This window comes from Sarcophilus harrisii, chromosome 2 (genome assembly GCF_902635505.1).
Source record: "Sarcophilus harrisii chromosome 2, mSarHar1.11, whole genome shotgun sequence".
NCBI lineage: Eukaryota > Metazoa > Chordata > Mammalia > Dasyuromorphia > Dasyuridae > Sarcophilus > Sarcophilus harrisii.
Genome location: NC_045427.1, coordinates 352,053,218 through 352,075,771, shown reverse-complemented (window position 1 = coordinate 352,075,771; position 22,554 = coordinate 352,053,218). Strand labels below are relative to the sequence as shown.

Genomic DNA, 22,554 nt, shown 5'->3' with positions numbered 1-22,554 from the left:
AATGCTTTTTTCCCCCCTGAATAATGCTGACTCCATATATTTTATAGCCTCTCCTCTAATGTCTCTGACACCCTGTTCTCTAAGATTCCTTCCAGCTCAGGATTTCTATGATTTCTGTTTTAAGATTCCTCTCAGCTCTAATCCTCTAATTCTAAATCCCACACCCTTTCAAGAATAAAGTTCCCAAAGAGTGTGTGAAGGCCCTTTAGGGGACACTTAGCCCTTGATCTCACCTCACTCTGACTCAGGAAAGAATCTGTGCTAGATTTGTACTGGTCATTAGCAGTTTCATGTTTGCAAATCCAAAATAAATGCTGCCATCCATTCGAGGGTGTGCCTACAATGCTGGGTGAATGCCAGGTACCAGCCTCATGGTCTGCAAACCTTTCCATCACCATTGGATACTGGGGACCCTTCTTTATGGTATGGCTTCACAAGAAGCATGGAACACAGAAGATCAACCTTGGAAAGGTTCTTTGAAACCATTAAGACCAACACTCTCATTTTACATGAATTGACTTCCATAAGATTTTCCTTCTGAGAATTTAAATGTACATTTTTTGTACCCATTTCTTTTTGTGGCATTGTTTCAGAGGAAACAATGACAAAGAAAATTCTCTTGAAAGTATATTTGACAAAACAATATTCTATATTTAGCAAGTAGGTGGCAGTGGATAGCATGTGAGATACTTAAGTTTGGATCCTGCCTCAGACACTTTCTAGCTGTGTGACTCTGGGTAAACTACTTAACATGTTTGCTTCAATTTCCTCAAATGTAAAAAAAACAACAACAAACAGAAATAATAATTGCAACTATCAGATGGGATTGTTGTGAGGGTCAAATGAATTAAAAATGTAAAGTGCTCTGCAAACTTTAAGTGCTATGCAAATGTTAGATGTTATCATAACCAAGCTTGACTTGGAAGATTTAATATATCTCCCTCCACTCTTTGTAAAAGTAAGGATCTGTGAGTCTTGTGAGTGCAAATGCTAGATGTTATCATAATCAAGCTTGACCTGGAAGATTTAATATATCTCTCTCCACTCTTTGTAAAAGTAAGGACCTGTGAGTACAGAATATTGCCTATGTTGTCAAACTCAATTGATGTGTCAGTTCTTTTGGTCTAAACTTCTACTTGTTCTTTTAAAAATTATAAGGGGTAAATAACTGGGTAGAAAAAAAGGCATACTTTGGAGAAATCAAAGTATATATAAACTATGCCTTTTAAAAATGTGTTTAGATTGTACACAGTAATAAGATTATGTGATAATCAACTGTGATGGACTTGGTTCTTCTCAACAATGTAATGATTCAAGGATCAATGATCAATGGATTTGGGATAGAAAATGCTAACTACATCCAGAGAGTGTGCTATGGAGACTGAATGTGGATCAAAGCATAATATTTTCAATTTTGTTTTCTTTTTCATGTTTCTTTTTCCCTTTTGGTTTGACTTTTCTTGCAGCCATGATAAATATGGAATGTGATAAATATGGAAATATGGTTAAAAGGATTATATGTATATAACTTTCATCACAGTGGGATAGGAAGAAGAGGGGAAAGAAAAAAATTTAGAACACAGTCTTACAAAAATGTATGTTGAAAACTATCTTTACTTGTATTTACCTGTATTTAGAAAAATTAAATATTGGGGGAAAATGTGTTTGAGTTGGACTCAAGTATACGGTGGCAAGGTAAAGAATAAGTACTTTGCATCCAAAGTTAAGTATAAACAGGACTTTGGGGAAAGGGATGATCACAACCGAACTCTGTGAAACCTATTGCTGACTTTTCAAAGGTTTGTTGTCCATCTCTTATCCAGAAAAAGCAGAGAGGAATGGGGAAGGGGATTGGAAGACTAGAAGAATGGGGATTTCAGTCTACCCGGCCCTCCCACCCGCTGAAACAGAAACAATCAGCAATTCCAATAATGGTGTTATAGCATTTATTTCTCTTGCAGAGGTTCTCATTCAGTGCCTCATACATGTTACAAGTAGCAAGAGTGTGAACCACAGTAATGGCCTGTGAAGATGAGATACAGCCAAAGGACCTTTCTAACTTGTCATCTGGATCAATTCCCAGATGTTTTAATATCCTCTCACCTGCCTCTTCTGCCCCCTAAAAGCCACTTAATGCTACATTCCACCCACATTGGTACCTGGCTTGATCCCTTCCCCTCCCTTTCATCACTGATATATATATATAGATATATATATATATATATATATATATATATATATATATATATATATATATATATATATATATATATATATCTTAGCCCTCTCAGTTTCCTGAAGCTTGACATAGAAAAGACTTCTAACAGAGAGAAAGGAGCTTTGTCCTGCAGGAAAGGTGATCCCATGGAATACATTTGGCTCTATCTAAAAGAAGGATAATAGATTTTCCACCATAAAGCAGTAGCAGCAGCAGGATAGAAACAAAACCAACAACTGGCCCTACCTATTCCCGAGTGACCATGACAGCCCTTTGCACAAAGAAGCTGTAACTTAATTTTTATTGGTAAGTTTCTGAGGACTGTACTTCACCAAGATCTTAGTGCTTCTCTATCCCTTTTTCAGGCACAACAAACACTGCTCAGGAAGGTGTTCAGAACAGCTGAAGGCCTTCCCTCCCTCAAGAATGTGAGATTTGCCTCTGGAAAAAGACACTCAAAAAAGACACTGTCATGTTCAGCAAAGGGATCCCCATATAAGCTTCTTATTGATTTCCACATTCAGTTTTCTGAGCTGATGTAGAAGGAAGTGTGGTCAGGATAGGTCTTTTTATTGGCTTAGCTTTTTGATTTGGTTTGTTATTCTCTTTGGATGGCTAAGAAAACCCTTGCCCTTCATTTGGCCACATGCCCAGAACCTGTTTTTCCTGCAGTTTTTCCTTCCTCCTCCAGTAAGATTAATTCAGTTCTTGCAGAAGATGTAACTAGGGCACCAGGTTCTTGAGCATCATCATTGGTGGTGCTAGTGATGCTCTCACCACCTTCTCTCTCCTCTGGAGATAACGTTTCCTGTGCATCAAAGAAAATTACTGTCTGCTCGGCTTCCTCCTGTGATCCTGATTTGGTGGGCTCTGTCACACTCTCTTCAGTACTCTTACTCTTCTTGGCTGGGGAAGAGGAGAACCCCAATTTGGGAAATCGAAACCAGCCTGTTTTCTCGGGTTTCTTAGGTTCAATATCTGACATGGCTTCTGGCTGGGTTTGTATTGGAACTGACTTTGATAGTTCAGTTTTGGAGTCGGAATTTGCCTCATCAACAGAAGAAGAAAACCCAATGCTTGGAAGCCAAAATCGAAATAGACCAGAAGACTTCTTACTTTCTGATTGAACTTTCTGCTCCTTTTCTTCATCTGGTGATATTTGGTCATGACTGTCTTCAGGGGGGAATTCCAGGATTTCTGCAGGTTCCTCATCAGAGTAGCTATCAACATATTGATGGGAAGAGTGAACTTCAAATGTAAATGTTTTCAGTTTTGGCAAACTGGCACTAGAAGAAATTATTTCATATGGTTCTCCTGTTTCAGGCTGGAGTTCACCCTCCAGTGATAGATCTGTGTCTACTCCCAATTCATCTTTTCTCAAACTCTCTTCTGAGATGTCTTGTGTCTCGAGTGTAGAACTTGTATACCCCAGGGTTTCTTGTTCCTTGCCTGTCACATCCAGATTAACATGTGACTCTGGGATTTTCACCTTCAGCAGGGAAAACCCGTAAGAAGGTGTCTGAATATCAGATGGAGGGATCTCAGAGCCTTTCACAATCTGAGTAGAAAAGGTCTCTCTTCTTGGGAGCTCACCATGTTCACAAGTCACTCGGCTTTCTATGGTGACCTCTTGGCTTTCTATGTGGGCACCCTGAATATGGACTTTGACCTTGGAAATAGGAGAGGCTACTGAAGAGAGGGCAAGATCCTTTGGAGGCCTTATTGGATCAGGGCTTGGCTGAGGGGGAATCTCAGAGACTGCTTTGAGGACTTTAGCACTCCATTCATCTGGGCTTTCCTTATGGATTGCTATCTCAATATCTGTCTCAGGGCACATTACTTCTCTCACTTTGGGGATGAAAATGTCAGCCTCTGTGTTGGGAGCTTGGAAGGTAAATTTAGGTATTTGTAATTTGGGAAATTTAACAGTCAATACAGAGCCTTCCCAGACTCGGCTTGTTTCAATCATGGAAACTTGAGATGGTATTTCAGTACTTGAGGTCTTGAGTTTAATGGGCCCTTCTGTTGGGAGAAGATACATTTCTGACTCAGGTAAACCTACATCTTTTTCACCTTTGGCAATGGCTTGTGGTCTAGGCATAGACATGTCATGTTGGGGAAGCACTGTCTCACCTGTTTCTTGTCTGGGATCTTTGATTTCACTAGTAGAAAACCCCAGGCTGGGCATCAGGAGGGACACTGTGTTTTCTCCAGAAGGGACACTGACTTCAGATATGGAAATTGTTGAATCCAACATCCCAGCTGTAGTCTGGCACAATTTTAAGCTTTTATCATCGATATTGCGTTTTAGCACATCTGCATATGTTTCTGTTTCCAGGGTTACTGTCTCTATATCTACTGTAGGAGATGGTTGGGACATATCTGTCTCCAGTTTGGGTACAGAAATATGGATGCTGTGACTCTTGACTTGGGAAACAGAAGAGCCAAGTTTGGGCACTTGAACAACTGGAAGGAAAAGTTGCTCTTTGCCACTCTCTTTATCACCTGATGGCTCCTGAGTAGTTGTCTTCCCTGGGGCAAGACCTTCAGTGACTTGTAATTCAGTCTGTCTAATGACAGTAGGGGCTACAATTTGAAATACTTTAGTATCAAGCACCGTTTTTTTACTAGATGTATCTATAACCTTCTTAGAGCCCTCCTCTATATGGGCATCATCAGAATGGGTGAGTTCTTCAGCTTCCTTCTGCAGGCCAATCCCTGCCTTAGAGCCCTTGGCTTTGGGAAGCCCAATCTTTGGCATCATAAAATGGGGCTTCTTAATCTTTTCTTTGGGGCTCTCTTTCTCAGTGGGCACATCCATGTCTGTTTCTACACTTGTGGTGTGAATTTCCGTATCAGCAGCTACTTGTTCTTTGTCTAAAATATCACTTGGCTTAGAACCTGGAGCTCCTTTTGAAGCTGCTTCTTTTTTAGGAGACCAACTAAATGAGGGAAGCTTGAACTTGGGCATTTTGAAGAAGCCTTCTTTCCCTTCTGATTCTGTACATTCAGGCTTGACTTCTTCTGCCTTCCCCGTCTGAGGAGCTATGTTTGAATCCTGGATGTCACTTACTGCCATTTGGTCAGAGCCCTCCAGAGAAGTCTGGACAGAGCTCAAATGCATGAATGATTTAACAGTCTCAGATGACATCATAAATTCTTTCTTGGGGAAAAGGATTGGTTCTTCCTGGGCTGTCATTTCTGCTGCCACATTGGGAGGTTCTTGAGGGTGAGAGATCTCTAATGGCTTGGAAACAGAAACTCCAAACTTTGGTTTGTAAAACTTGGGAAATTTAATCATTCCATCTGGGTCATAAGAAAGAGGCTCTACTCTTTCATCCCATGTGCCAGCAGAGATTTGTGACTCTTCTTCCTCTGACTTCAGATGAATAGAATGTCTGTCCAAAATAGGGATGGTATCAGAGTGAGGGAGGGAAGGAATATCATGGGATTTTGACATAGGAAGAGTGACTTCATACTTTGTGAGGGTGATGTCCTCTTTCACTCTGGTTTTACCAAATTCAGTGTGGGGACCACTGATATTAACCTTAGTAAAATTCAAACCTGGAAGCGAAACCCCAGAAAACTGTGAATATCCATCACGGGAATCAGATAAATGAGAGGATGCAATATCAACATGAAGTTCACCTTCCGGAAGCTCACCTTCACAAAGATTGACTGCACACTCAGATCTCTTTGAGGATATTTTCAAATCGGTTGGCTTAAGAGTCCCATCAAATTGGTGCCCTGGAAAGGCAATTTTAGGCAACTGGACTTTGAAGTCATATTTCTTTGTATCAGTTTCTGGGACAGGAATATCAGAACTGAAAATGTCACCAGAGGTACCACCGACTGTTGCAGGAAGATTGGGAAGAGATGTGTCAACAGAAGACATAATAGTCTCTCCTGAAGAACAAGTAACAGTTGCACTAGTCTTGGAAACTTTGCTGTCATCCTTAGAAAATCCAGTACTAGGAATATTCATTTTAGGCATGTGGAGTTTCATTCTGCTTCCTTCAACTTTTAAATTGGAATCACAAAGAAGAGGGTCATCCTGCAGAACTGAAGAGAATTCAGGTTCCTTATGTACAAAAGCAGGAGAAGACTTAGAAACATCTAGAGGTTCATGACAGGAAGGAGTATCAACTGATGATTTATGGAGCCTGCGATGAGAGGAACCAAAGGAAGGCATCTTAAATTTGGGCATCTTGAACTTGCTGTCCTTTATCTCCACCTCCTTCTCTCCTAGTTTAATGTCCCCTTCCACCTTGACTGCCTCCATGTCAACCTGAGGGCCCTGGATGTCAACTGTGCCCTTGGGCAGGGACACGTCCAGACTAGGCATGGTGATGTCCACTTTGGGCCCCTTAATGTCTGCTTTGGGCATTTGGGGCATTTTCATGCTGGGCATGTGGACTTTGGGTAAGTGACCTTTGAGACCTACACTACCACTCTGCTCCTTCCGGTCACCAACCTGGGCTTCTCCCTTTGGCAAGTGGCCCTCAATGTCTAGGCCTTTGACGTCCACATCCACTGAGGGCACTTCCACACTCAGGTCGCCAGGTTTGACCTCGACCTCGACAGAAGGAAGGGTGACATCCACTTCTGCCTGCGGCAGGGACACGTCCACTGAGACTTTCCTTTCTTTTCCTGGAGCAGACATTCCAAAGGATGGCATCTTAAATTTGGGCATCTTGAACTTGCTGTCCTTCACCTCCACCTCCTTATCTCCCAGTTTAATGTCCCCTTCGACCTCGATTTCGGGGCTCTTGATGTCGCCTTTGCCCTTGGGCAGGGACACGTCCAGATGGGGCATGGTGATATCGACTTGAGGAGCCTTAATGTCTGCTTTAGGCATTTGGGGCATTTTCATGCTGGGCATGTGGACTTTAGGCAAGTGATCTTTGAAATCTACACTGCCACTCTTCCCCTTCAGGTCACCAAGCTGAACTTCTTCCTCTGGCAACTTGGTCTCAATGTCTAGCCCTTTTACTTCCACATCCACTGAGGGCACCTCCACACTCAGGTCTCCGGCCTGGACAGAAGGAAGAGTCACATCCACCTCTGCCTTTGGCAAAGACATGTCGACTGAGACTGCCCCCTCTTTACCTCCACCAAAGGATGGCATCTTAAATTTGGGCATCTTAAACTTGCTGTCCTTTGCCTCGACCTCCTTGTCTCCCAGTTTAATGTCCCCTTCCACTTTGACTACCTCTACTTGCACTTCAGAGCTCTTGACATCACCTTTGCCCTTGGGCAGGGACACGTCCAGACTGGGCAGGGTGATGTCCACTTTGGGGCCCTTAATGTCTGCTTTGGGCATTTGGGGCATTTTCACACTGGGCATGTGGACTTTGGGCAAGTCACTTTTGAGACCTACACTCCCAGTCTTCCCCTTCAGGTCACCAAGCTGGACTTCTCCCTCTGGCAATTTGGTCTCAATGTCTAGTCCTTTCACATCCACATCCACTGAGGGCACCTCCACACTCAGGTCACCGGACTGGACAGAAGGAAGGGGGACATCCACCTCTGCCTTTGGCAGGGACACGTCCATGGAGGCTTTCCCTTCTTTGCTTGGGACAGATACTCCAAACGATGGCATCTTAAATTTGGGCATCTTGAATTTGCTGTCCTTCACCTCCACCTCCTTGTCTCCCAGTTTAATGTCCCCTTCCACCTCAACTTCTGGGCTCTTGATGTCGCCTTTGCCCTTGGGCAGGGACACGTCCAAACTGGGCATGGTGATGTCTACTTTGGGCCCCTTGAGGTCTGCTTTGGGCATTTGGGGCATTTTCATGCTGGGCATGTGGACTTTGGGCAAGTGACCTTTCAGATCTACAATGCCACTCTTCCCCTTCAGGTCACCAAGCTGAACTTCTTCCTCTAGCAACTTGGTCTCAATGTCTAGCCCTTTTACTTCCACATCCACTGAGGGCACCTCCACACTCAGGTCGCCGGACTGGACAGAAGGAAGGGTGACATCCACCTCTGCCTTTGGCAAAGACACGTTGACTGAGACTGCCCCCTCTTTGCCTCCACCAAAGGATGGCATCTTAAATTTGGGCATCTTAAACTTGCTGTCCTTTGCCTCTACCTCCTTGTCTCCCAGTTTAATTTCCCCTTCCACTTTGACTGCCTGTACTTGCACTTCGGGGCTCTTGACATCACCTTTGCCCTTGGGCAGGGACACGTCCAGATTGGGCAGGGTGATGTCCATTTTGGGGCCCTTAATGTCTGCTTTGGGCATTTGGGGCATTTTCACACTGGGCATGTGGACTTTGGGCAAGTGACCTTTGAGACCTACACTCCCAGTCTTCCCCTTCAGGTCACCAAGCTGAACTTCTCCCTCTGGCAACTTGGTCTCAATGTCTAGTCCTTTTACTTCCACATCCACTGAGGGCACCTCCACACTCAGGTCACCGGACTGGACAGAAGGAAGGAGGACATCCACCTCTGCCTTTGGCAGGGATGCGTCCACTGCGGCTTTTCCTTCTTTGCCTGGGGCAGATACTCCAAAGGATGGCATCTTAAATTTGGGCATCTTGAATTTGCTGTCCTTCACCTCCATCTCCTTATCTCCCAGTTTAATGTCCCCTTCCACCTCAACTTCTGGGCTCTTGATGTCGCCTTTGCCCTTGGGCAGGGACACGTCCAAACTGGGCATGGTGATGTCTACTTTGGACCCCTTGATGTCTACTTTGGGCATTTGGGGCATTTTCACGCTGGGCATGTGGACTTTGGGCAAGTGACCTTTGAGACTCACACTGCCACTCTTCCCCTTCAAGTCACCAAGCTGGACCTGTCCCTCTTGCAACTTGGTCTCAATGTCTAGTCCCTTGACTTCCACATCCAATGAGGGCACCTCAACATTCAGGTCGCCGGGCTTGACGTCGACCTCGACAGAAGCAAGGGTCACATCCCCGTCGGCCTGTGGCAGGGACACGTCCACTGAGACTTTCCCTTCTTTATCTGGAGCAGAAATTCCAAAGGATGGCATCTTAAATTTGGGTATCTTGAACTTGCTGTCCTTCGCCTCCACCTCCTTGTCTCCCAGTTTAATGTCCCCTTCCACCTCGACTTCTGGGCTCTTGATGTCGCCTTTGGCCTTGGGGAGGGACACGTCCAGACTAGGCATGGTGATGTCCACTTTGGGTGGCTTAATGTCTGCTTTGGGCATTTGGGGCATTTTCATGCTGGGCATGTGGACTTTGGGTAAGTGACCTTTAAGACTTATACCCTCAGTCTTTCCCTTCTGGTCACCAAGCTGAACTTCTCCCTCTGGCAACGTGGTCTCAATGTCCAGTCCTTTGACATCCACTGAGGACACCTCCACACTCAGGTCGCTGGGCTTGACCTCGACCTCGACAGAAGGAAGGGTGACATCCATCTCTGTCTTTGGCAGGGACACGTCCACCGAGGCCTCCCCCTTTTTGCCTGGAGCAGACGCTCCAAAGGCTGGCATCTTAAATTTGGGCATCTTGAACTTGCTGCTCTTCACCTCTACCTCCTTGTCTCCCAGTTTAATGTCCCCTTCCACCTCGACTTCGGGGCTCTTGATGTCGCCTTTGGCCTTGGGGAGGGACACGTCCAGACTAGGCATGGTGATGTCCACTTTGGGCCCTTTGATGTCTGCTTTGGGCATTTGGGGCATTTTCATGCTGGGCATGTGGACTTTGGGTAAGTGACCTTTAAGACTTATACCCTCAGTCTTTCCCTTCTGGTCACCAAGCTGAACTTCTCCCTCTGGCAACGTGGTCTCAATGTCCAGTCCTTTGACATCCACTGAGGACACCTCCACACTCAGGTCGCTGGGCTTGACCTCGACCTCGACAGAAGGAAGAGTGACATCCATCTCTGTCTTTGGCAGGGACACGTCCACTGAGGCCTCCCCCTTTTTGCCTGGAGCAGACACTCCAAAGGCTGGCATCTTAAATTTGGGCATCTTGAACTTGCTGCTCTTCACCTCTACCTCCTTGTCTCCCAGTTTAATGTCCCCTTCCACCTCGACTTCGGGGCTCTTGATGTCGCCTTTGGCCTTGGGGAGGGACACATCCAGACTAGGCATGGTGATGTCCACTTTGGGCCCCTTGATGTCTGCTTTGGGCATTTGGGGCATTTTCACACTGGGCATGTGGACTTTGGGTAAATGACCTTTGAGACTTATACCCTCGGTCTTTCCCTTCTGGTCACCAAGCTGAACTTCTCCCTCTGGCAACTTGGTCTCAATGTCCAGTCCTTTAACTTCCACATCCCCTGAGGGCACCTCCACACTCAGGTCACCGGACTGGACTGAATGAAGGGTCACATCCACCTCTGCCTTTGGCAGGGACACGTCCATACTGGGCATGGTGATGTCCACTTTGGGAGTCTTGATCTCTGCTTTGGGGATTTGGGGCATTTTCACGCTGGGCATGTGGACTTTGGGTAAGTGACCTTTGAGACTTATACCCTCAGTCTTTCCCTTCCGGTCACCAAGCTGAACTTCTCCCTCTGGCAAATAGGTCTGAATGTCCAGTCCTTTGACATCCACTGAAGGCACCTCCATACTCAGGTCGTCGGGCTTGACCTCAACCTCGACAGAAGGAAGGGTGACATCCACCTCTGTCTCTGGCAGGGACACGTCCACCAAGGACTCCCCCTTTTTGCCTGGAGCAGATACTCCAAAGGCTGACATCTTAAATTTGGGCATCTTGAACTTGCTGCCCTTCACCTCCACCTCCTTGTCTCCCAGTTTAATGTCCCCTTCCACCTGGACTTCGGGGCTCTTGATTTCGCCTTTGCCCTTGGGGAGGGACACGTCCAGACTGGGTATGTTGATGTCCATTTTGGGCCCCTTAATGTCTGCTTTGGGCATTTGGGGCATTTTCACACTGTGCATGTGGACTGTGGGCAAGTGACCTTTGAGACCTACACTCCCACTCTTCCCCTTCAGGTCACCAAACTGAACTTCTCCCTCTGGCGCCTGGCCCTCAATGTCTAGGCCTTTGACTTCCACATCCACTGAGGGTACCTCTACACTCAGGTCACCGGACTGGACAGAAGGAAGGGTCACATCTACCTCTGCCTTTGGCACAGACACATCCACTGCGGCTTTCCCTTCTTTGCCTGGGGCAAACACTCCAAAGGAGGGCATCTTAAATTTGGGCATCTTGAACTTGCTGTCCTTTGCCTCCACCTCTTTGTCTCCCAGTTTAATGTCCCCTTCCATCTCAACTTCAGGGCTCTTGATGTCACCTTTGCCCTTGGGAAGGGACACGTCCAGACTGGGCATAGTGATGTCCACTTTGGGTCCCTTAATGTCTGCTTTGGGCATTTGGGGCATTTTCATGCTGGGCATGTGGACTGTGGGCAAGTGACCTTTGAGACCTACACTCCCACTCTTCCCCTTCAGGTCACCAAGCTGAACTCCTTCTGGCAACTGGCCCTCAATGTCTAGGCCTTTGACTTCCACATCCACTGAGGGCATCTCCACACTCAGGTCGCTGGACTGGACAGAAGGAAGGGTCACATCCACCTCTGTTTTTGGCAGGGACACATCCACTGAAGCTGCTCCCTCTTTGCCTCCACCAAAGGATGGCATCTTAAATTTGGGCATCTTGAACTTGCTGTCTTTCACCTCCACCTCCTTGTCTCCAAGTTTAATGTCCCCTTCCACCTCGACTTTGGGGCTCTTGATGTTGCCTTTACCTGTGGGCAGGGACACCTCCAGACTGGGCATGGTAATGTCCACTTTGGGAGCCTTGATGTCTGCTTTGGGCATTTGGGGCATTTTCATGCTGGGCATGTGGACTGTGGGCAAGTGACCTTTGAGACTTATATCCCCATTCTTCACCTTCAGGTCACCAAGCTGAACTTCTCCCTCTGGCATTTTGGTCTCAATGTCCAGTCCTTTGACATCCACATCCACTGAGGGCACCTCCACACTCACTTCTCCAGGCTTGACCTTGACCTCGACAGAAGGAAGGGTGACATCCACTTCTGCCTTTGGCAGGGACACGTCCACTGCGGCTTTCCCTTCTTTGCCTGGCGCAGACACTCCAAAGGACGGCATCTTAAATTTGGGCATCTTGAACTTGCTGTCCTTTGCTTCCACCTCCTTGTCTCCCACTTTAATGTCCCCTTCTACCTCAACTTTGGGGCTCTTAATGTCGCCTTTGCCCTTGGGCAGGGACATGTCCAGACTGGGCATGGTGATATCTACTTTGGGCCCCTTGATGTCTGCTTTAGGCATTTGGGGAATTTTCACGCTGGGCAAGTGTCCTTTCAGGCCTACACCACCAGCCTTCCCCTTCAGGTCACCAAGCTGGACCTCTGGCAATTGGGCCTCAATGTCTAGCCCTTTGATGTCCACTTCTGCTGATGGAACTTCTACACTCAATTCGCCGGCCTGGACAGAAGGAAGGGTAACATCCACCTCTGCTTTTGGCAGAGACATGTCCAGACTGGGCATGGTGATGTCCACTTGTGGAGCCTTGATGTCTGTTTTGGGCATTTGGGGCAATTTCATGCTGGACATGTGGACTTTGGGCAAGTGACCTTTGAGACCTACACTCTCAGTCTTTCCCTTCAGGTCACCAAGCTGAACTTCTCCCTCTGGCAACTTGGTCTCAATGTCTAGCCCTTTGATTTCCACATCTACTGCAGGCACCTCTACACTCAGGTCACCGGACTGGACAGAAGGAAGGGTCACATCCACCTCTGCCTTTGGCAGGGACACATCCACTGAAGCTGCCCCCTCTTTTCCTCCACCAAAGGACGGCATCTTAAATTTGGGCATCTTGAACTTACTGTCCTTTACCTCCACCTCCTTCTCTCCCAGTTTAATGTCCCCTTCAACCTCGACTTTGGGGCTCCTGATGTCGCCTTTGCCTTTGGGCAAGGATATGTCCAGACTGGGCATGGTGACGTCCACTTTAGGAGCCTTGATATCTGCTTTGGGCATTTGGGGCATTTTCACGCTGGGCAAGTGTCCTTTCAGGCCTACACCACTAGTCTTCCCCTTCAGGTCACCAAGCTGGACCTCTGGCAACTGGGTCTCAATGTCTAGCCCTTTGATGTCCACTTCTGCTGATGGAACTTCTACACTCAATTCGCCGGCCTGGACAGAAGGAAGGGTAACATCCACCTCGGCCTTTGGCAGGGACACATCCACTGAATCTGCTAGCTCTTTGCCTCCACCAAAAGATGGCATCTTAAATTTGGGCATCTTGAACTTGCTGTCCTTTGCCTCCACTTCCTTGTCTCCCAGTTTAATGTCCCCTTCCACCTCGATTTCGGGGCTCTTGATATCACCTTCGCCCTTGGGCAGGGACACGTCCAGACTGGGCATGGTGATGTCCACTTTGGGGCCCTTAATGTCTGCTTTGGCCATTTGGGGCATTTTCATGCTGGCCATGTTGACTTTGGGCAAGTCACTTTTGAGAACTACACTCTCAATCTTTCCCTTCAGGTCACCAAGCTGGACTTCTCCCTCTGGCAACTTGGTCTCAGTGTCCAGTCCTTTGACTTCCACATCCACTGAGGGCACCTCCACACTCAGGTCACCAGACTGCACTGAAGGAAGGGTCACATCCACCTCTGCCTTTGGCAGGGACACATCCACTGAAGCTGCTAGCTCTTTGCCTCCACCAAAAGATGGCATCTTAAATTTGGGCATCTTGAACTTGCTGTCCTTTGCCTCCACCTCCTTGTCTCCCAGTTTAATGTCCCCTTCCACCTCGACTTCAGGGCTCTTGATATCACCTTCGCCCTTGGGCAGGGACACGTCCAGACTGGGCCTGGTGATGTCCACTTGGGGAGCCTTGATGTCTGCTTTGGGCATTTGGGGCAATTTCATGCTGGGCATGTGGACTTTGGGCAAGTGACCTTTGAGACTTATATCCCCACTCTTCCCCTTCAGGTCACCAAGCTGAACTTCTCCCTCTGGCAACTTGGTCTCAATGTCTAGCCCTTTGATTTCCACATCCACTGCGGGCACCTCTACACTCAGGTCACCGGACTGGACAGAAGGAAGGGTCACATCCACCTCTGCCTTTGGCAGGGACACATCCACTGAAGCTGCCCCCTCTTTTCCTCCACCAAAGGACGGCATCTTAAATTTGGGCATCTTGAACTTGCTGTCCTTTGCTTCCACCTCCTTGTCTCCCAGTTTAATGTCCCCTTCAACCTCAGCTTTGAGGCTTTTTTTGTCACCTTTGCCCTTGGGCAGAGACATGTCCAGACTGGGCATGGTGATGTCTACTTTGGGAGCCTTGATATCTGCTTTCGGCATTTGGGGCATTTTCGCGCTGGGCAAGTGTCCTTTCAGGCCTACACCACCAGTCTTCCCCTTCAGGTCACCAAGCTGGACCTCTGGCAACTGGGTCTCAATGTCTAGCCCTTTGATGTCCACTTCTGCTGATGGAACTTCTACACTCAATTCGCCGGCCTGGACAGAAGGAAGGGTAACATCCACCTCTGCTTTTGGCAGGGACACGTCAACTGGGCATGGTGATGTCCTTTGGGGTTAGTGTTGCTTTGGGCATTTGGGACATTTTCATGCTGGGCATTGGACTTTGGGCAAGTGACCTTTGGATCTACACTCCAGTCTTTCCCTTCAGGTTCCAAGCTAATTGCCCTCGCAACTTTCTCAATGTCCAGTCCTTTGACTTCCCTCCTGGGGCACCTCCACCTCAGGTGGGGTGGACAGAAGGAAGGGTCACATCCACCTCTGCCTTTGGCAGGGACCCATCCACTGCGGCTTGCCCTTCTTTGCCTGGGGCAGACACTCCAAAGGAGGGCATCTTAAATTTGGGCATCTTAAACTTGCTTTCCTTCACCTCCCCCTCCTTGTCTCCCAGTTTAATGTCCCCTTCCATCTTGACTTCGGGGCTCTTGATGTCGCCTTTGCCCTTGGGCAGGGACACGTCCAGACTGGGCATGGTGATGTCCACTTGGGGAGCCTTGATGTCTGCTTTGGGCATTTGGGGCATTTTCATGCTGGGCATGTGGACTTTGGGCAATTGACCTTTGAGACTTAAACCCTCAGTCTTTCCCTTCAGGTCACCAAGCTGAACTTCTCCCTCTGGCAATTTGGTCTCATTGTCTAGGCCTTTGACGTCCACATCCACTGAAGGCACCTCAACAGTCAGGTCTCTGGGCTTGACCTCGACCTCAACAGAAGGAAGGGTGACATCCACTTCTGCCTTTGGCAGGGATGCATCCACTGCAGCTGTCCCTTCTTTGCCTGGGGCAGACACTCCAAAGGATGGCATCTTAAATTTGGGCATCTTCAACTTGCTGTCCTTCACCTCCACCTCCTTCTCTCCCAGTTTAATGTCCCCTTCCATCTGGACTGCGGGGCTCTTGATGTCGCCTTTGCCCTTGGGCAGGGACACGTCCATAGTGGGCATGGTGATGTCCACTTTGGGTCCCTTAATGTCTGCTTTGGGCATTTGGGGCATTTTCACGCTGGGCATGTGGACTGTGGGCAAATGACCTTTGAGACTTATACCCCCACTCTTCCCCTTCAGGTCACCAAGCTGAACTTCTCCCTCTGGCAACTGGGCCTCAATGTCCAGTCCTTTGACTTCCACATCCACTGAGGGCACCTCCACACTCGGGTCACCGGACTGGACAGAAGGAAGGGTCACATCCACCTCTGCCTTTGGCAGGGACACATCTACTGAAGCTGCTCCCTCTTTGCCTCCACCAAAGGACGGCATCTTAAATTTTGGGCATCTTGAACTTGCTGTCCTTCACCTCAACCTCTTTGTCTCCCAGTTTAATGTCCCCTTCCACCTCGACTTCGGGGCTCTTGATTTCACCTTTTCCCTTGGGCAGGGATACGTCCAGACTGGGCATAGTGATGTCCACTTGGGGGCCCTTAATGTCTGCTTTGGGCATTTGGGGCATTTTCATGCTGGGCATGTGGACTTTGGGCAATTGACCTTTGAGACTTAAACCCCTCAGTCTTTCCTTCGGTCCCACAAGCTGAACTTCTCCCTCCTGAATTTGGTCTCAATCGCCTTTTGACTTCCCATCCACTCGGGCACCCTCCACTCCGGCACGGCTTGTACTGAAGGAGGCATCCACCTCTGCCTTTGGCAGAACCTCATAAACTGCCCGTCTTTTCCTCCACCAGATGACATCTTAATTTGGGCATCTTGAACTTCGTCCTGCCCACCTCCTTGTCTCCCAGTTTAATGTCCCCTTCAACCTCGACTTTGGGGCTCTTGATGTCACCTTTGCCCTTGGGCAGGGACACGTCCAGACTGGGCATGGTGATGTCCACTTGGGGAGCCTTGATGTCTGCTTTGGGCATTTGGGGCATTTTCACGCTGGGCAAGTGTCCTTTCAGGCCTATACCACCAGTCTTCCCCTTCAGGTCACCAAGCTGGACCTCTGGCAACTGGGCCTCAATGTCTGGCCCTTTGATGTCCACTTCTGCTGATGGAACTTCTACACTCAATTCGCCGGCCTGGACAGAAGGAAGGGTAACATCAACCTCTGCTTTTGGCAGGGACATGTCCAGACTGGGCATGGTGATGTCCATTTTGGGGCCCTTAATATCTGCTTTGGGCATTTGGGGCATTTTCATGCTGGGCATGTGGACTTTGGGCAAGTGACCTTTGAGACATACACTCTCAGTCTTTCCCTTCAGGTCACCAAGCTGGACTTCTCCCTCTGGCAACTTGGTCTCAATGTCAGTCCTTTGACTTCCACATCCACGGGACCTCACACTCAGGTCCGGGAATGGATAGGGAGGAAGGGTCCATCCACCTCTGCCTTTGGCAGGGACCCATCCACTGACTTTCCCTTCTTTGCCTGGGCGCTCCAAGGAGGGCATCTTAAATTTGGGCATCTTGAACTTCTGTCTGCCTCCACCTCCTTGTCTCCAGTTTAATACCCCTTCCACCTTGACTTTGGGGCTCAGTTCATCTTTGCCTTTTGGCAGGGACACTCCAGACTGGGCATGGTGATGTCCCTTGGGCCTTATGTCTGCTTTTGGTATTTGGGGATTTTCACGCTGGGCATGTGGACTGTGGGCAGATGACCTTTGAGACTTATTCCCATCTTCCCTTAGGTCACTAGCTGAACTTCCCTCGGCATTGGTCCTCAATATCTAGGCTTGATGTCCACATCCACTGAAGGCACCTCAACACTCAGGTCGCTGGGCTTGACCTCGACCTCGACACGGAAGGGTGACATCCACTTCTGCCTGGCAGGGGATGTGTCCACTGCGGCTTTCCTTCTTTGCCTGGGTAGATCTCCAAGGATGGCATCTTAAATTTGGGCATCTTGTTTGTGTCCCACCTCCACCTCCTTGTCTCCATTTAATGTCCCCTTCCATCTCTACTTCAGGGCTCTTGGGGCGTTGCCTTTGGCAGGACCGTCAGACTGGCATGGTGATTCCATTTTGGGTCCTAATGTCGCTTTGGCATTTGTGGGCATTTCACCTGGGCAGTGGACTGTGGGCAAGGTTTGGAGATACCTCTCCTTCAGGTCACCAAACTGACTTCTCCCTCGGCAACTGGGCCTCAATATCCAGTCCTTTGCTTCCACATCTACTAGGGAACTCCCCACTCAGGTCCCGGACTGGACTTAGGAAGGGGTCACTCCACTTGCCTTTGGCAGACACATCTACTGAAGCTGCTCCTCTTTGCCTCCACCAGGACGGCCTTAAATTTAGGGCATCTTGAACTTGCTCCTTCACCTCCACTCTTTGTCTCCCAGTTTAATGTCCCTTCCACTTTCGACTTCGGGCTCGATTTCACCTTTTCCTTGGGCAGGGACACGTCAGACTGGGCATGGTGATGTCCACAGGGGCCCTAATGTTCTTTGGGCATTTGGGGCATTTTCATGCTGGGCATGTGGACTTTGGGCAATTGACCTTTGAGGACTAACCCTCAGTCTTTCCTTCAGGTCCAGCTGGAACTTCTCCCTCTGGCCAACGTCTCAGTGTCAGCCTTTTGGTTCCCATCCACTGGGCACCTCCACACTCAGGTCACCGGCTTGTACTGAAGGAAGGGTAACATCCACCTCTGCCTTTGGCAGGGAAACCTCCACTAAAGCTGCCCCATCTTTTCCTCCACCAAAGGACGGCATCTTAAATTTGGGCATCTTGAACTTACTATCCTTTGCTTCCACCTCCTTGTCTCCCAGTTTTGTCCTTCAACTTCGACTTTGGGAACTCTTGATGTCCCTTTTGTTGGGCAGGGGACACGTCAGACTGGGCATGGTGATGTCACTTTGGGATATGATTCTGCTTTGGGCATTTGGGGCTTTTCACGCTGGAGCCATGTCCTTTCAGGCCTTACCACCAGTCTTCCCCTTGGGTCACCAAAGCTGGACCTCTGGCACTGGGCCTCAATGTGGCCAACCTTTGGTGTCACTTCTGCTGATGGAACTCCACTCAGTTCGAGCCTGGACAGAGGAGACATCAATCTCTTTGGCAGAGACATGTCCAGACTGGGCATGGTGATGTCTACTTTGGGAGCCTTGATATCTGCTTTCGGCATTTGGGGCATTTTCTATGGGCATGTGGACTTGGGCAAGTGACCTTTGAGGGACATACACCTCTCAGTCTTCCTTCAGGTCACCAAGCTGGACTTCTCCCTCTGGCAACTGGTCTCAATGTCCAGTCCTTTGACTTCCACATCCACTGAGGGCACCTCCACACTCAGGTCACCAGACTGCACTGAAGGAAGGGTCACATCCTCTGCTTGCAGGGACACATCCCTGGCTTTCCCTTCTGCCTGGGCGACCCCAAGGGGGCATCTTAAATTTGGGCATCTTGAACTTGCTGTCCTTTGCCTCCACCTCCTTGTCTCCAAGTTTAATGTCCCCTTCCACCTTGACTTCGGGACTCTTGATGTCATCTTTGCCTTTTGGCAGGGACACGTCCAGACTGGGCATAGTGATGTCCACTTGGGGGCCCTTAATGTCTGCTTTGGGCATTTGGGGCATTTTCATGCTGGGCATGTGGACTTTGGGCAATTGACCTTTGAGACTTAAACCCTCAGTCTTTCCCTTCAGGTCACCAAGCTGAAATTCTCCCTCTGGCAACTGGGCCTCAATGTCCAGTCCTTTGACTTCCACATCCACTGAGGGCACCTCCACACTCAGGTCACCAGACTGCACTGAAGGAAGGGTCACATCCACCTCTGCCTTTGGCAGGGACACATCCACTGAAGCTGCTCCCTCTTTGCCTCCACCAAAGGACGGCATCTTAAATTTGGGCATCTTGAACTTGCTGTCCTTCACCTCCACCTCCTTGTCTCCCAGTTTAATATCCCCTTCCACCTCGACTTCGGGGCTCTTGATTTCACCTTTTCCTTTGGGCAGGGACACGTCCAGACTGGGCATAGTAATGTCCACTTGGGGGCCCTTAATGTCTGCTTTGGGCATTTGGGGCATTTTCATGCTGGGCATGTGGACTTTGGGCAATTGACCTTTGAGACTTAAACCCTCAGTCTTTCCCTTCAGGTCACCAAGCTGAACTTCTCCCTCTGGCAACTTGGTCTCAGTGTCTAGCCTTTTGACTTCCACATCCACTGCGGGCACCTCCACACTCAGGTCACCGGCTTGTACTGAAGGAAGGGTAACATCCACCTCTGCCTTTGGCAGGGAAACCTCCACTAAAGCTGCCCCGTCTTTTCCTCCACCAAAGGACGGCATCTTAAATTTGGGCATCTTGAACTTGCTGTCCTTTGCTTCCACCTCCTTGTCTCCCAGTTTAATGTCCCCTTCAACCTCGACTTTTGGGCTCTTGATGTCACCTTTGCCCTTGGGCAGGGACACGTCCAGACTAGGCATGGTGATGTCCACTTTAGGAGCCTTGATATCTGCTCTGGGCATTTGGGGCATTTTCACGCTGGGCAAGTGTCCTTTCAGGCCTACACCACTAGTCTTCCCCTTCAGGTCACCAAGCTGGACCTCTGGCAACTGGGTCTCAATGTCTAGCCCTTTGATGTCCACTTCTGCTGATGGAACTTCTACACTCAATTCGCCGGCCTGGACACAAGGAAGGGTAACATCAACCTCTGCTTTTGGCAGGGACATGTCCAGACTGGGCATGGTGATGTCCACTTGGGGAGCTTTGATGTCTGCTTTGGGTATTTGGGGCATTTTCATGCTGGGCATGTGGACTTTGGGCAAGTGACCTTTGAGACCTACACTCTCAGTCTTTCCCTTCAGGTCACCAAGCTGGACTTCTCCCTCTGGCAACTTGGTCTCAATGTCCAGTCCTTTGACTTCCACATCCACTGAGGGCACCTCCACACTCAGGTTGCCGGAATGGATAGAAGGAAGGGTCACATCCACCTCTGCCTTTGGCAGGGACCCATCCACTGCGGCTTTCCCTTCTTTGCCTGGGGCAGACACTCCAAAGGAGGGCATCTTAAATTTGGGCATCTTGAACTTGCTGTCCTTTGCCTCCACCTCCTTGTCTCCGAGTTTAATGTCCCCTTCCACCTTGACTTTGGGGCTCTTGATGTCATCTTTGCCTTTTGGCAGGGACACATCCAGACTGGGCATGGTGATGTCCACTTTGGGAGCCTTGATGTCTGCTTTTGGTATTTGGGGTATTTTCACGCTGGGCATGTGGACTGTGGGCAAGTGACCTTTGAGACTTATATCCCCACTCTTCCCCTTCAGGTCACCAAGCTGAACTTCTCCCTCTGGCAATTTGGTCTCAATATCTAGGCCTTTGATGTCCACATCCACTGAAGGCACCTCAACACTCAGGTCGCTGGGCTTGACCTCGACCTCGACACAAGGAAGGGTGACATCCACTTCTGCCTTTGGCAGGGATGCGTCCACTGCGGCTTTTCCTTCTTTGCCTGGGGCAGATACTCCAAAGGATGGCATCTTAAATTTGGGCATCTTGAATTTGCTGTCCTTCACCTCCACCTCCTTGTCTCCCAGTTTAATGTCCCCTTCCATCTCTACTTCGGGGCTCTTGAGGTCGTCTTTGCCCTTTGGCAGGGACACGTCCAGACTGGGCATGGTGATGTCCATTTTGGGTCCCTTAATGTCTGCTTTGGGCATTTGTGGCATTTTCACGCTAGGCATGTGGACTGTGGGCAAATGACCTTTGAGACGTATACCCCTACTCTTCCCCTTCAGGTCACCAAGCTGAACTTCTCCCTCTGGCAACTGGGCCTCAATATCCAGTCCTTTGACTTCCACATCTACTGAGGGCACCTCCACACTCAGGTCGCCGGACTGGACAGAAGGAAGGGTCACATCCACCTCTGCCTTTGGCAGGGACACATCTACTGAAGCTGCTCCCTCTTTGCCTCCACCAAAGGACGGCATCTTAAATTTGGGCATCTTGAACTTGCTGTCCTTCACCTCCACCTCTTTGTCTCCCAGTTTAATGTCCCCTTCCACCTCGACTTCGGGGCTCTTGATTTCACCTTTGCCCTTGGGCAGGGACACGTCCAGACTGGGCATGGTGATGTCCACTTTGGGAGCCTTGATGTCTGCTTTGGGCATTTGGGGCATTTTCATGCTGGGCATGTGGACTTTGGGCAAGTGACCTTTGAGACTTATATCCCCACTCTTCCCCTTTAGGTCACCAAGCTGAACTTCTCCCTCTGGCAATTTGGTCTCAATGTCCAGTTCTTTGATGTCCACATCCACTGAAGGTGCCTCCACACTCAGGTCGCTGGGCTTGACCTCGACCTCGACACAAGGAAGGGTGACATCCACTTCTGCCTTTGGCAGGGATGCCTCCACTGTGGCTTTCCCTTCTTTGCCTGGGGCAGACACTCCAAAAGATGGCATCTTAAATTTGGGCATCTTGAACTTGCTGTCCTTCACCTCCACCTCTTTGTCTCCCAGTTTAATGTCCCCTTCCATCTCGACTGCGGGGCTCTTGATGTCGTCTTTGCCCTTGGGCAGGGACACGTCCAGACTGGGCATAGTGATGTCCAATTTGGGTCCCTTAATATCTGCTTTGGGCATTTTTGGCATTTTCACGCTGGGCATATGGACTGTGGGCAAATGACCTTTGACTATACCCCACCTCTTCAGTCCAAGCTGACTTCTCCCTCTGCATTGGGCCTCAATGTCAGTCCTTGACTTCCACATCCTGGGGCCCTCCCTCAATCGGGACTCGACAGAAGGAAGGGTCACATCCACCTCTGCCTTTGGCAGGGACACATCTACAGAAGGTGCTCCCTCTTTGCCTCCACCAAAGGACGGCATCTTAAATTTGGGCATCTTGAACTTGCTGACCTTCACCTCCACCTCCTTGTCTCCCAGTTTAATGTCCCCTTCAACCTGACTTGGGCTCAGGGCCTCCCTTTAGACTGGGCATTGTGTCACTTGGGCTGAGCTGCCACCTTTTA

General features: G+C 49.1%; 1 protein-coding gene across 6 annotated transcripts in view; it reads right to left on the bottom strand.

Moving 5' to 3' along the window:
* Positions 1-2,590: 2,590 nt before the first annotated feature.
* The window catches only part of AHNAK2 (AHNAK nucleoprotein 2), a 119,776-nt gene continuing 99,812 nt past the window's right edge, over positions 2,591-22,554 (bottom strand). Inside the window, exons 2-5 of one of the 6 annotated variants that reach the window (XM_031953128.1) lie at positions 20,438-21,741; positions 16,383-16,901; positions 14,926-15,513; positions 2,591-14,243 (exon numbers count right to left, since the gene is read on the bottom strand). In XM_031953128.1, coding sequence (XP_031808988.1) covers positions 2,853-14,243; positions 14,926-15,513; positions 16,383-16,901; positions 20,438-21,721 — 13,782 coding nt within the window. In that variant the 5' untranslated portion in view covers positions 21,722-21,741 and the 3' untranslated portion in view covers positions 2,591-2,852. Of the gene's footprint in view, positions 14,352-14,925; positions 15,627-16,382; positions 16,902-18,991; positions 22,229-22,554 lie in introns of those variants that run through there. The other 5 variants (XM_031953126.1, XM_031953125.1, XM_031953129.1 and 2 more) reach the window with 5 other exon arrangements.